Here is a 14,926-nt window from a genome sequence, read left to right on the forward strand (position 1 = left end):
GAAACTCACAGGTTGACTCAACTCCCATCTATTCCGAATATGAATGATGGCTTGAACAATATTATCACAATCATTATGAATGAAACTTAATTGTCCACTTTCGTTTGCTATCGAGAGCGTGAACTGGTTGTCGTCCACTAAACAAACTTCTTCAATTTCCGACGCATAGTAGACATCATTTAAGAGCACTGAATGTGCAAGGACTTTTGTCTTTTCCGCTGATGTTATTTGCAATGCTGTTGGTCCCACTTTTATAGCTACTTTTGTATCCTTATGACTTAATTTCAATGCATTATTGAATACTTTAAGGTCTTCATCGAGCGACAATGTGGCTCCAGGCAGTTTTTGTTGTTCCGGATCGATAGCATCGTTTAACTTACTAGGTGAATCGAGAAACACAAGTTTGCGATTGCCCTAAAATAAAAAGGACATGATATACAACGAAATTCGTAGTGCTCCTTGAAATTACCTTCAATGGCGCAAGAATTCGGTCGTGAAACTTCGTGTATTCACGAACCCAAGAGTTACAGTTGTAGATATAGACAGCGTGCACATTTTCGTAAGCAACGGCTGGAAGAACGTAAAACCATTTCTGAAGGAATTCAGTGCGGAAACGATTATCGGAGCAAGTGTGCGTGAAATCGATAACAACTTCGAACGGTGAATGACAGAACGGTTTCAGGCTTAGAATTACATGATAGATCAGGAGATCGCCGTTCGTCTCTCCAATTCTGAAATGAATTTCCATAGATAATTGAAGGTCCCAATTTTACATCCAACACTTACTTATATCTCCTGGCGATATAATAAAAAACTGGATAACCAGCTTTACTTGTCCCTGCTTGATAAAATATGTTCATCGACTTTAACGTCTTGAACTCCTCCTTTTCATGCATCTGATGTTTCACCATAATCTCTTCGAAATTCGTCGATGACATATCAATCGAACTCCATCGAGCATAAGACGAAAACATTATGCTAAGCGGAATAAACCTTAGATAATGAAATGACAAAGAATATCAACTAAATAAGGACAAGTTCTTACTGTGAATCAACTGGCTTGTGCTCAGGCGGACCTAAGTAAGCCAGTAGCGTTGCCATCTTATCGAATGGACGTCGTCCCACAGCCTTGTGATCTCGACTACTTGATAAATAGTCTCCAATTTTTTCCTGGTGCGTCCATAGCAGGCGATGTAGGGCTAAAACATTTGCATCTGATATAAAACTCATACTATGTGAGGTCTGATCGACAGTTTCGCAATCAGAGGCGATTTGAATGAAGAAACGTCGACCGGCTTCAAAGTGCGCTCGTAGAAAATCATTGAAGCAAAGCATGTGTTGCTCCTTGGAAAACTCCACGTGATTTGCGATGTTTTGAAGTATTTTTGACATTAGCATGAGACCTCGTTTGGCTGAACTGGGTACTTGTTTGCCGACAATCCCCAATTCTTGTGGAGAAACTGAAAAAAAAAAACAAAAAGGGATTCATGAAGTGAACTAGAAATCTATTGATTCGATTGTTACCTATAGCTGGGTTTATGAACCGCAGGAATATCACAGTTCCAACGGCTCCAATGTTGTTTTGAAGCAAATTAGGGAAGCGCTTGCTTAAAACCTGGTAGAGGCAGTGGCACATCGAGCGAAGTTGTGGTGGAAAACGATCAGCTGAACTTATAATTGCATCGAAAACTTTTTGTGTGAGAGCGATTAAGTTTCGGCGGTTCCTTTCGATGTCTTCGTTTGGTTCCAATCTTGATTAGAAATAAAATATTTGAAAAAAAGAGCAATTTATTTAAAGCATAATTAATAAACTTGTTGCTAGTTGTTACAGATAAATTCTAAGATGGATATCCTTGTTTCAGGTTATACCAATGGTAAAAGGAAGCAGAGCCTAGTAAACACTACCACAGGGCGCGGTCACAGTCAACGAGGAGAACATGGAAGCGGGTAAGTCCTAATTTTAAAATACAGATCAATCCCGATCAAATCGGAGTCATATTTGCAATAGCACAAAATACACTTGCCGCAGCATTAAAAACCCGCCTCTGGTGAAGCTACTTTTAAAAGAAATCGATTGCTATTGACATTCTTCTTTCTTAAATCAACCAACGATCACTCACCGGAAGGCATGAAAGGGATAAAAAAAACAAAGAATGGAGTTTTACTGTCAGACGGAAAGCTAAACTTCGCAAAGTGAAAGTCGCGAGAATGGTTGTACACATCTGCTCCTATGGTCTAGTATGGAATTGGATGATACGGCCTAATTACTAGTCCTGTCCCAGTGGTTGAATCTCTGATGGAATCCTTTTTGAGTAGGAGGAAAATAATAACTAAAACAATCTGGATATTCATGAGGAAACATGTCAAAAGTCTGATAGACTCAGAGCAGGCTGCTTTCAGCGCTAGTTTTTGGACTCTCTTAATATATCATTAATAGATTAAACCTCGAAGAAGTCGAATAATTTGTTAATCTGGACAGCGGTGGGGAAATCAAATTCAGAATTATAAACTGTGCTTCCTATCGGAGTTTATAACCACAGCTATAAGCCCTATATATTAAGTCAATTGTGTATCCCCTGACGACTATTCAGATAGCTTGGTAACTGCGACGTTTATGGACTTTTGTTATCCTTCGACAAAGGCATAGAATGCGTAAGTGTAAAAAGGCTAGATAGCTGCATATGAAATCCTCTTCCTCCCCATGCAGGCTCAACATTCATATCAGTGGTATGAGGCCTACCTAATATCTCTACCGCAACTAAAAGGCACGGTATCCAAGTTGTCTAGCGCATCTCCACGCTTAAATCCGCAAAGAGCTTTGCCTGCGATCTGAGCACAACCACCATGAGACTCCCACAAGGGGGGCAACTGCAAATAATGTGCGGATACGATGCTTAGACAACAGATCCTTTGGATTTATGCTAGCAGGTTCAACATCCGAAGTAACCACTGGCAAACCAGACATTTTACTCACTGAGTCAGATATAGCACCGGGACCTTGGTACTTTAGTAGCGTACTAATGGCAGATGCAATAGATTGACAGATGTCAAGCCAGTCGAAGATGAGCTTTGAGTAGTGTTGAGTAAAGAGCGACCACTTTGGAAAACGCACTATGGTTTCAAGATGAGGATTGCCTTAGATCACTGGGATATCGAATCTTACAACTCTATAATCAACCCCAAGGGGCAGTTATGAACGGCAAGTTGAAGCGATTGAAACACGTAATAAAGAATGCTGCTCAATACTGACCACTCACCACCACCGAATCTGACGGACTGTCTTACAGCTCCGCGGTGGCTTCTGAATCGTTCAATTCGATTTAATGAATTCTCCCTCTTAATTCCTGTATTCTGCATAATGGTACATTGTTAAAAAAGTAAACATATTCAGGCAAACTTGAAAGATAGATTTAAACACTTTCACTCAAGTTTGGAAGGCTCAATACTCACCTTGCCGGATCTACTTCAAAACTTGTAGTTGGATCATCTAACAACGGTCTGATAAGAGGTTCCAACAGATTTTGTAGATAGCTAGCACCATATATCTGTAATAAGTGATAAATATATAAGTAATTTTTTCCTGAAAGTTTAGCTTCCGCATTATAGTCACCTTGAAACAAAAAGCCATTATTTTACTGCCCAACGAGTTCCCACGGAATAAAGTCTGCATACAATCGGAAACTTCCACTTCACGATAGAACATATTCCAAAGTAATGGCGAAAGAAGGTGTTTTGCATCGAATAAAGTCACCAGAACCCGAGCTAGTTCATCCTACAAAACAGAAATAATGAGTATTTTCCATGCAGACTTTGGCAACCAATAGTTTTGTACCATTTGTGATGTGGTCACGACATTGGCTAAGGCCATAGCAATCGGTAGCTCCCCTTTATCACTTATCATCGTCACTAACTGTACAAGCTGTTCAAACCGATCAGCCAATACGGTTTCCGCTAATGTATCAAATTCAGTTCCTTGTTGCAGAATTTGTGTTAGCACTTCCATGAACGCTGCACGTGTTTGCAAATCAGGATTATACCCCAAATCAATGGAATGCATAAGACCCGAATCGATATTAGCTCCCAGTAAGTTGGACATTGCTTGAATGGTAGCATTCCGTAAGGCAGTTAGTTTGCCTGCTGCCATTCTTGGTCGCGGAGGCATCAATGGCGGATTATTTACATCCTTCTCCGCTTCGGAGCTATCAATGCAATCGTTGAGGAGGTTCATGAAGAGTGTGAAGTATCTGAAAAACAGGATATGAGTGACTGAAAAATTATTAATATGTTCAGCTTACTTCAAGAACAAAGCACTTTTCGCATCCATTAAATCTCCCCGGTCGGACTCTTCTGGCTGTAAAGGAAGACCACGAAGAAGAGCTGCTACCGCTTCCATACACGCTTGATCCAAATCACGGAATATTTGGCTGGAATTAGATTATAACTATCCAGATCGATTCGAAATGTTTTATCTTAAATCAACAAACTTTGTGATCATTGAAGCGTCAGCCGAACTGGGTGGGGCAATTTGATGAGATGTTCCCATGACCCAGTCAGTCAGGTATTCAACCAATTTATTGCGGAATTTCATTTCTTGTCGAAAAGCTAGGTCGTCACGACGTTTCATCATCACTTCTACAAGCTGGCACAGCTTTGTTTTAATGCGAATCGCGTAGATATTCATATCCAAGTAGCGAACATATCGGACAATACCAAGCATCATACCTAATAGGAAAACGAATTGGCCGTAATTCGAAATGTCTAATTCATAAAGGATAATATTCATACAAACCTTCAATGCTAGTCACGCCTAAATGCTCCGAAGAAGATGGCTGCTCATTTTGATCCTTATTTTGTCGACCGTCCAAAATCGATTTCATTATATAGATAATGTGCTCGATGAACTGCGTGTTGATTTCGGTAACATTAACTTGTCCTTGTTGGTCAAAGAATTTCTCGACGATCGAGCGGATTTGGTCGAATAGAATCGGATAAAGTTGAGGAGACATTTCTTCGCCTACTAGTTCCTTTACATTCTTCTGGATGCTTGCACCAATTTTCTCGTTACTGCAGACTAGGAGACGGAGCAGTTGCCCGATGAATCTAGCGAAAAAGCGTAGTTTTTAAGCATATATGTAAGCTGGGTGCAGGGGTCGTAAAAATGAGCTTACTGTGTAACTGGACAATATTGAATTTCCTGTGGAACCGTCGAACCAACAAAAGAAGACGTTGTACTTGTATTCCACGAACCTCGTCCGGAACTTGCTGAGCTTGATAGCGAATAGAGAGAGTTTTGTGCTAGAGAGGAAAGAGATGAATTGTTTGCTTGACTTTGAAGTTGTCGTTGTAGCCGTGGTCGTTGTAAGCATACACCACCGAGGGCTAAAAGAAACCAAGTCATGTTAGCCCATTCGGTGATTTGTTCTTCAAGATCGTGTTCGGAGCTTTGGTGACTAGCACGTCTTTTTCCCATTCCACGGTGGAAGACTTCTGCCTGACCGTCCTCAGTTTTGTACTTTGGATAGGATTGTAAGAGTTTGCTGGTAGCTTCCCAATTCCTATTAGAAGAGAATGTTGTTATATATTTTGAATAAAAGGATCAAATTTGGCTGATTTGATATAATGAACTATAAGAGAAAGAGAACCAGCCTGGAGTGTGACTATCGGAAGTCGTAAACTGGACACTTCAGATATAAAGGATTGTTTTTTTCTTTCTTCGTGGGATTTTCTACAATTACTTTTCCATTTCTAGAGTTAGGAATACTCGCGCAGTATATGTAGGCCTTTAATGTGTCAAAATATTCACTTCTATATAATAGTGGCATTTAACAATGTCTAAAAGAACAGAAAATTCACAAGGGAAATGCTAGTTTACATTCCATAGCTTTGTACATTTTTGTCCATTTTCCACTAAAGTTTCCACTATCGTGCCCTATATTATGACTTGTATTTTTGTGATATATTGTCAATAAGGGCACTTGGTCTATCCCAAAAGTATGGAGACAAATTCAGAAAAAGGACTTTATTGAAGTTTAAGGTGCAGAAACTGAAGCTTTTTCAAAATAATCTCCTTCCCCATTTCCAGAACGTTGTTAGTGGATAGGAGGGGCGACAACTCCATTGCTGCTACGCCATGCCAAAAGTGGAGTAGCAGTGCAAGCATTTCGGGAAGTCCTGGGGAGAGCTGAAGCGCATTTCGGTAAATCAGGAACGATGGCGCATAAGTGTGGTTGACGCACTATGTCCTATTTATTGGTAAATGATAACCAATTATATTACCTCATTAATAACATAGTGATAGTGGTTAAGGCTTTAATAGGTCAAGAATAGAAAAAAAACTTTGTAAAAAGAAGGAGAACTACTCAGTCACTTCAAGTATATCAACATTCAAAAAGCGGAAAAGTCGAAAAAGAGATAAGAAACGATGCGAAGGAAATTTCGGTACCTTTGAAGGACGCCAAAAGGCACCAGTCAGGGAGAGAAGTCATAATTGCTAAAAAGGCTAATTGATTACAATCTCTTGAACCGGTACGGTGAATTTCGTAATACTGGGAGCTATGATTGGCAAGGTAGAACGCGCCGAGATTTCCACCTTCAGCCATGCAAATCGGCATTCATCTGAGAAACTTTTTGGGAGGCAAATTTGTTCTTCATTGTTGGGCCTTGATTTCAGATATTGAGCTAACTGGTAAGCGTGTGTTCTTTTCTCTTAAGTTCATGACATAACTAAGTATAGAAGGTAGGAACAGACGGGGCAACAAACCTGAACGTCTCTTCCCACGCAGGTTGAACGCCATTGACGCAATGTTCGATTTTCCGAAGCAACGACATAATGTTCTTCCGTAGCGCTATACGACCTGAAAATAATATGAATGTTCTTTGATTAAATAAATCTTGTGATCACTAACCTTTTGTATCCTCGTAGAAACTGAATTTTGTATCAGTATTTCCTGCAATAAAAATTGTGATAATTTTAAGACTGAAATTTTTAAAATTGGTACTAATACCTGTTGAACATTGTGCCAACTCCTGATAAATATGATAATTGGGCATTATAAATCCCACAGTCAACTCATCTGAACCGCATCTGATTTCAGCCTCTTCGCAGAGCAGTCCAAAGCATGAAAGTGATGTTAACACTGCATCCAAATCCACGGACCATAAGTACATGAAGAACACAACCTCTAATTTAATATGTGCCTGTTTACAAATCGCAATTGTGCTTCCAACATGTGCATAGTCTTTGTGCCTTTGTAAGAACGTATTTCGACAAATCAAAATCTCTCGAAGCCACTTCAATACGTCTGTATAGTTAGCGATTTGATGTTGAATTAATTTCTGGGAAATCGAGAACAGCACTTGGGAGCTGACATCCCAGAAAGTGTTAATAGGAGCCTCTGGATTCCAAACTTCGATCTTTTCGGGTGAGTGGAGCGCTAACAACGCCTCCATAGCTTCTTGTGCGACATCCGGCATTGTAGGTTGATGAACCAAACTTACAAGACCGTTGATCAATTCCAATGTGGAGCTCTGGACTTCATGGGCCACTTTACCTTGGGTCTGAAATATTAGAAAAATAGCGTCAGCATTTAGGATATGAATAAAAAGCGAAGTCCTTACATTAAGTAGAAGTTTCGGGTCGGCATGTATGAGCCGAACCATCAGCAGCAACAGCATCTTATGAGCAGGTCCTTCATCTGGTCGCGTGAGGCGACTTTGTGCATCCTTCGATTTCAACGTCAGCGATGTTATCATCCTTAACGGAGTATGTGCTATATAACCTTGCGTCGCCTTATTTAAAGTGTCGGTAAAAAGACCCCTCAACTCTCCGGATCTATAATGCACTACATCAGTTTGGGGCCACCATGGTAATCGTGGTTGTTTGACAATTCTAAAATAGACGAAGAGCTCCATTGATATTTGAAAGGTCCTTTTTTTAGATTATTTTATATATTCACCTCAAAAGCGAGCTAACAATAACGAAATGATAGGCTGGTGGTGAGGATAGACTGAGACAAACTTTTAATGCCTCAATATTGTGCGGATTAATACGGAAGCAAGATACCCAACAGTCGATCATTAGATCGATATCTTGAAAATTGTAACCTTGGCCACGTGAAAACGGTTTTGCAGGATTGAAGAGCAAAGCCTAATGATAGTTAAATGTTGATAGAGAATTAGATTAAATTTGTGGTGATACCCAATCAATTCGAAATAAGATATTTGATGAAACGGGTTAAAATTCCCATATTAGATAATGGATAGAAACGTATAATTTAATGAAGACCATAAAACCTTATTTTTATCATCATCCAAATTCGCTTCAAAGCAATAAATCCCGGCTTTTCTCGGAATATCAAATAAACACCTGAAAAATTACCTTCAAGTCATTGATCACACTTTGAACCAGCTTGAACGTAACGTTATTCGAATCTGCAATATTAATGTATGTTGAGGCTTTGCAAAGCTTGACACATGCTATAGCCGCGGATTCAGTCAACTGTTTCGATGAAGCATGAGGACCCAAACCTCGCTTTATACCTTCCATAAAATGTTTCTTTTTCATATGACGAGGACTGCATGGTGCGCCCGAATCAGCATTAATAATTTCTTCTAGGACTTTCTAAAAAAAGGAGACAAGCAGGACAAATTAAAATTTGAGGGATCGTTCCAACCAATGTCTATAACACTTACAGGACTCAAAACCAATAATAAAATCTGAAGGGGCCAAATAGCCGATCTACTTTTCTTATTTTCCGCGTATGAATCTAAAATATCAAATAATGTTTCACAGCACCTGAAAAAAAGGATCATCATTATTGTATTTGCATGACTGGTGGTTCAGGAGGCAATACTTGGATAATTCTTCATTCGGTGTTCGTTGTACGTCAGCAAATTCCTGAGGGTGATATTCAATCCAATTCCAGAGGGCTTTTTCGAGTGAATTGAGTAAAATTAAATGTGCAGATTTTTTCAAAAGACGGATTTTTTGCGTAGTTTCTGTTGGAGAAAAAAAAAGTTGGTTATAATCAGTGCACAATTTTTTGTTAGTCATACATACCTTGCAGAAGCTTTGTCAATCTGACCACATCCAGATCAATATGTTGTATCAACTCAATATCGCTATAATCAGGATTTTCTTCAGAGCATGCCGAGAGCTCTTGTAATCGAGCTGAAATTCTATTGAAAACGGCCGCAAAATGGTTTTGTGAAAGTGCAAAGAGAACTTTTGAGGCTAACGCTTTTAGTGCATTAGCATTGGCGTTATTTTCGCTCTGAACGTCTGTAATTGTCAGGACTTAATATTACGTAAACCGTATCTTGATGAAGACTTTGTAGAAAAAAAATAAATTGAGAATGAACTCACCAATAAATTGACATATTTCGCGAAGGAGCAGCTTAACGTTCATAGCTTCATCAAATCGTGCAGTATCTTTCGATTGGTTTGATAAGCATCGTTCGAGAGTTGTCAGGATAATGATGAGAGAATCGTAATAGCAGCGTTCTGATTCGTGTCCTCGACATTGTAGTGTCTAGAAAAGAATTATCCAAATAGTTTCATGATCAATAAAAGCTTAGGAATTAGAATAGATACCGTCTCATTGACTCTTTGCAGCATTTTCGTTAAACCAGCAATGACCAGGGAGAATCGATAACGTGATATATGAATCAAACAATTGATCAGTTGATCCTGATTGAGACGAGCCTGGGTGCCATGTGGTCCGATTTTATTTGGCAGCTGAAATGAAGCATTGAATAATATTATACACGCATGAATACGAACAAATATAGAGAAAAGAGAGGAGAAATCGGATATCTAGTGCCATATAATCTCCCAAGCGGTGATGTGCCTTATAATCTGTCGTTCCAACCCTACGCATTAAATTGTTGAGGAAGACTATTGACATCTAGAACCTTCTTTCTGTGGTTGAGTTTATCTGATTTACCTGGATCATACCTTCTACCCTCAAAGTGACCAAAAAATGCAAACGTTTAACGTGAATACCTGCCATGTACGAATAATCCCAGGTTATCTGAGGCGATCTTCGCAGCCATTTCATTACTACCCTATTAGCGCCACCGCAAGTGTTTATATCGGCATGGCCGAATAGCTGTTTGAATACTTTTTACTTCTCAAAATTGCTTATTTTAGGGTGCCACGCAGTTCTCTGTGTTTCTCCTCTCGTCCGTCGCTATCGGCCTTTCCCCTGAGCCTCTAGTAAAGCTTCATTGCCCGGAAACTTGGAATTTCGTTATTCCACCAGTAGCAGTCGCCTTCTGGGCATGCGTAGTACCATCACGTGCTTGCGTCACCCAACGGGTGATTTTTCCCCGGCCGTAACATCCAGGAATATATCGGGCTTGACCATCGCGGAAAACGTGTCCCTCTCAAAAGATTTCGCGTCCAGCCATACATAGTAGATTTGGTGAAGACTTCAAATACACTAGGGGAAAGGGATACCAATAACGGATTATATGAGAAGTCCTGGAAACTTCCAAGTACTCTTATAACTTTAACACCGATTATTGACCTTACATCGTTTCCGGGTTTGAAAAAGGATGGAAAACGACCCATATAATGGCTGCAGTGGCTTCAGGGTGACATCAGTCTTCACCACAACGTAGGTACAGACTCCGAACTTCCTAGAGTTGTTGACTACTGGCTGGCTGCACGTGACCAATGTGACCAGATGTCGGAGACGGTTTCAAGTTTACAACGGCCTCCTGTAGCAGGGGCGACAATCCAATACCGCCTCTCTTATCTTATTAAAGACCATGTTGCAGGCAAGTCGTAGGTTCTCCCCGTACACCCGATCAACAGTCCTGTCAGCAAACTCCCGACAGACGACTGTCCGAAAGCCCAGCGAAAGAAAAGGTAACACACGTCATAATGGTTGCCTCCAGCTTTCGATGCCAACGTCCCATTGGAGCACAGATAGTAGGCACAAGTACAAGTCCGCTGGCGTTTAAAACACATGGGCTTTTCAACCTCCACGAAGAGAGCAAATTCAAACTGCATTCCCTAGTATGTGATGATTACGATGGGAACACCACAGCGCGGAATCTACTCTCGACACAGGGCCTCAGTGCTGTAGTGTTCTTCAGAAGTAGTGCTTCAAGCTACCATGTAAGCCGATCAATGATTGTGAGGTATTACTTGTAGCTTTGCAAGTCTAGTAAATAGCCTACAATATCGAGGTGTATGGCGGTGAAGCGTTTTGTCGACCTAGGGAATACTCCTCCTTCCTCTCTAACATGCCCCACCTTTGGCATGCGATGCGCTCTTTGCCCCAAGAATTAGCAATTCATTGTTCCAAATTCGGAATGTGCAGGATCGTGCACCGACTGAAACATTTCCTTATGAAAGCGGCCGGAACTCCTTGAACTTGTATTTAAAGTCCAATTGCAGGCATCCTTCAGGCGATTATTGAAAAATCTACTGCCGCCATGTTGACTTCAGATCGGAAGTACGAATTCCAGAGGTTGATTGGATGAATTAGTTCATCGAGCCCACTGTCTATTTATCTTAGCTTACCCAATAGCATTCCTCCTTTATAAGATTCTCTGTAACCGATGTGCCACTTGAGGCTTCATTTTAAGACCGCTGTGACTATTACATGAAAGCCATCAAAGGTGTCTTGATGGACTATTCTCTAAGGGTCTTCCTAGCTCGTTTAAAATATAAATACATTTTGTCCAATCTGTTATCAGTCCTGAAGCTGTTAGTAAGTCTCAATGGCAAGGTCCATTCAAGCAAACACTCCATTGATACTAGATATTGTGCATCCAGAATTACAGGAATTGGTTTTACATTCCTCAGATTATTTAACTTTTTTGTTAGGAATAATTTTCAACGCCTCTTCTCCACCTTTCTTTATCTTTTTCTCTGCCATTTCCTACTGTATCTATCATTTAAGTTAATCAATCGTCAATTTTCTCAACCAAAATTTCAAAAGAATCTTCCCAAAGTAGAGAACATTGTTTGCAGACCATTCAGCCTGCGGCGTTTGTAGAGTTCCTTATTTCGCTTGCTCTGAAGATCTGCAAGAGTTAGTTCAACTCCAAGTATGGACTCCGCAATGAAAATTATGTGAGCCCTCATATTTTACTGTCTGTCCATCATACGCATTTTTGTCAGAGACTTACATCAAATTTGGTGGAAAGGTGGGAACTGTGAACGCTCACGCATACAATGAGTTATATCCTGTTACGTCTAATTTAAGGGGAGGTCCATGCAAAAGGGGTGTGTAAATTTTTTTTCACCAAATATTGTCATGCAGGGTATCAAATGAAAGGTTTTGGTTAGTACTTTCCGAAGCTGTTTGTTGGAAAGGCGGGGAGTTCGGGGGTCGAAAGTGATCATTTATTTAACGGGGCCATTCTCAGAAACTGTCAAACCGAAAAATCTGGAAAAAACGAGAGGCTGCGACTGTATAGGGGCTAGGCTCCGATATGTCTTTCATATCAATGTCCCTTCAAATAAAGTTAATAATAGTGTATTACTATCATTTTCAGTAATTGGCTGCAAAACCCCTCTTAAGTTCATCCTAGCACCAAAGCAAATTTGCAGTAATGTAGGCTAGAACATAGAGCTCCACACTACCAAACTTCCTGGAAATCGTACTATTACTAATAAAATTATAATAGATCAAAGTTATCACTTCTTTGGAAATTCAAGATTTTGAATCTGAATATCACCCGAAAGTGGATATTCTCACATAATATATTGCGTATATTACGTGTTACGTACTATTGGGACAAATTCACATTTAAATGTCCTTATAAAGGAAATACACAAAACTTTTCATACCTGAAGCGTCCAGCTTCCGGTTTCCCGACTTGTTTCTTATTTGATTTCTTTTATGAGTCCAGGAGGAATCATCCCCTTTGCTTTCCTCTCTCGTCTGGATTACTCTATGTTATTGCGCGTTAACACCACATCATTGACATATTTTTTAGTCACTTCCTTCCCCTCATTTACTGAGAATTTGGTATCTATGTATTTCCTTATAGTTTTCGTTATTCAATTTTTTGTTTATATATTGATTTTTGAGAACATCTCCGGATAAATTAAATATAAGGAAAGAAAGTCCTATGTACCGATTTGGGAGAGAAGCGCCGAATATAATAGCGGTTGACAAAAACAGGGTTTTAGAGATCATTAGAAACTCGCTCCCTCTTCATTATACAATTATAACAATGCGAGTACGCCATTAAACAAACTTTTCAACGAGTTCTCTTACTTTCAATGAAATGATTGCAATTAACCTCAATATTCACCATACATCCAGCTAATAACGCCATCCATCTCCATTCACTCGATATTCATTCACATTATATGCACTCTGACTTGAACCTCCATTAAATCCCCAATTAATTTCATTCAAGCCTTCACACTTTCATTCATAATTTCACTCAATCTATTCTCATTTTGTGCAACCAATCACACACGCATACACGCACACTAGAAACCAATCTAAAACGAAATACCCCCGGCTCCTGAACATGATTTCTTTTTCATTTTTTTCCACGAAACGTCTCCCGTTTCCTCCCTCTCAACCCTATTATGTATTACAATTTCATTCATCCTTTTTCCCCTATTTCCTTTCCGGTCCCCCTATCAAAATAAACTCGTACTATCTCCCCTATCTCCGTAGCGCCGCCCTTCAATAGACATTTCATTCATACTCTCGTTTCAATACAAATCGCTCCGACCCGGCCGCTACTTCGTGCACGTGCACTAATGTAAACAACAAATTCATTCATGCCACTATCAAAACAAACTTTATCTATCTCCTTTTCACCATGCACTATCTCACTCGCACATCGCGAATGTTATTGATCGTGAAAATTTTTCGGACAAGTTTGGGTGGAATTTTTCACTTGCATATATTCACGCACCTGCTCTTCAAAACGGGCCAACAATGAGTTGGCCCATTCACCGGGCTTTTGAGTAGCCATTTTGTGATATTTTTACTCGCGAGAATATGAATTTTCCATACTTTTATGGTAACTATTACAGAGCGAACTTGCAATACACTCCACTTTGCACGAAAACCATTTTACGAATTGAAGTTGGCATCGAATTGCGTTGCATAGTGTCGGAATTTGTCTTACACTGTTAAAGAGCGTATAACGGAAATGACAGAATGACATGAGTGGACTGTCAACGGATGTTCTGTACAATCTATGAGTGCTTTCGTTGTTTATAGCCATTCTTACCGCACAGAATTCATTCTTCCTTAAGGTTTTGTGTATCTGCAACAATAATAATAATAATATATCAGATTGCACGGTCAGAAGATTCGCTTTCGTTTTATTGGTTTGAGTGACCAAAGAGATCCACCATGGAAAATTCATCTGGAACGTCGGCGGGACTCACTAAGGCAGGACATTGCTAGACTGATGCAGATCAACATTGGCAATGCCAGCAGACGGGCGAGAAATAAAGTGCAGAACGTTTACCAGAACTATGCCATCCCCAGTGATACTCCCACAGTTGAAATTCTGGGCACACTAAAGCAGAAACTTTCTGTCATATGCAGTCGCTTCTTCTTTCTTCTCGGATTGATATCATTGACGATGCGACGAAATTTACTCCCTAATTCTTAAATTCTTAATATAAAAGATAATCCTGTATACATGCACGTAGGATGGGAGAGTAGCGCATCCTCTGGGCATTTAGATCTTAGTATTCCATTGTACTCTGCGCCCCCGTCTATGGAATATTTGGGATTCGTTTATGTACAGTAATATCTCCGTCAGTAGATATAGTGCTACCCGCTGCAACTGGAGAATACCAGCACCATTCCTAATACGTTCTTGGGCGGGGCAATTACATAAGAAGTGTTCTGTGGATACGTTTACTCTGAACATATGTCCAGTCAGTGAATTATGCTCACAATACATATGCATGTCTGCCTGCTTT

At 40.0% G+C, this 14,926-nt stretch overlaps 2 protein-coding genes across 4 annotated transcripts in view; one reads left to right on the top strand and one right to left on the bottom strand.

Annotated features, from left to right (window-relative positions):
• Positions 1–14,050, bottom strand: part of LOC119659401 (neurofibromin) — a 29,900-nt gene extending 15,850 nt beyond the window's left edge. The window contains exons 1-24 of one of the 3 annotated variants that reach the window (XM_038067471.1): positions 13,900–14,050; positions 9,593–9,736; positions 9,365–9,530; positions 9,059–9,295; positions 8,853–8,997; positions 8,692–8,794; positions 8,378–8,620; positions 7,956–8,146; positions 7,618–7,888; positions 7,005–7,557; positions 6,906–6,947; positions 6,761–6,854; positions 5,169–5,555; positions 4,790–5,100; positions 4,485–4,722; positions 4,296–4,424; positions 3,833–4,244; positions 3,611–3,772; positions 3,451–3,545; positions 1,525–1,751; positions 1,046–1,460; positions 787–993; positions 470–731; positions 10–414 (exon numbers count right to left, since the gene is read on the bottom strand). In XM_038067471.1, coding sequence (XP_037923399.1) covers positions 10–414; positions 470–731; positions 787–993; positions 1,046–1,460; positions 1,525–1,751; positions 3,451–3,545; positions 3,611–3,772; positions 3,833–4,244; positions 4,296–4,424; positions 4,485–4,722; positions 4,790–5,100; positions 5,169–5,555; positions 6,761–6,854; positions 6,906–6,947; positions 7,005–7,557; positions 7,618–7,888; positions 7,956–8,146; positions 8,378–8,620; positions 8,692–8,794; positions 8,853–8,997; positions 9,059–9,295; positions 9,365–9,530; positions 9,593–9,736; positions 13,900–13,959 — 5,499 coding nt within the window. In that variant the 5' untranslated portion in view covers positions 13,960–14,050. Of the gene's footprint in view, positions 1–9; positions 415–469; positions 732–786; positions 994–1,045; positions 1,461–1,524; positions 1,752–3,450; positions 3,546–3,610; positions 3,773–3,832; positions 4,245–4,295; positions 4,425–4,484; positions 4,723–4,789; positions 5,101–5,168; positions 5,556–6,760; positions 6,855–6,905; positions 7,558–7,617; positions 7,889–7,955; positions 8,147–8,377; positions 8,621–8,691; positions 8,795–8,852; positions 8,998–9,058; positions 9,296–9,364; positions 9,531–9,592; positions 9,737–13,899 lie in introns of all 3 variants that reach the window. The other 2 variants (XM_038067470.1, XM_038067469.1) reach the window with 2 other exon arrangements.
• LOC119659407 (serine protease inhibitor 88Ea-like) overlaps positions 1,923–14,926 on the top strand; it is a 49,373-nt gene continuing 36,369 nt past the window's right edge. The window contains exon 1 of the mRNA XM_038067478.1: positions 1,923–1,947. Within this exon, the coding sequence (XP_037923406.1) occupies positions 1,938–1,947 (10 nt within the window). The 5' untranslated portion in view covers positions 1,923–1,937. The remainder of the gene's footprint in view (positions 1,948–14,926) is intronic.

This window comes from Hermetia illucens, chromosome 6, assembly GCF_905115235.1.
Source record: "Hermetia illucens chromosome 6, iHerIll2.2.curated.20191125, whole genome shotgun sequence".
In the NCBI taxonomy this organism is placed as follows: domain Eukaryota; kingdom Metazoa; phylum Arthropoda; class Insecta; order Diptera; family Stratiomyidae; genus Hermetia; species Hermetia illucens.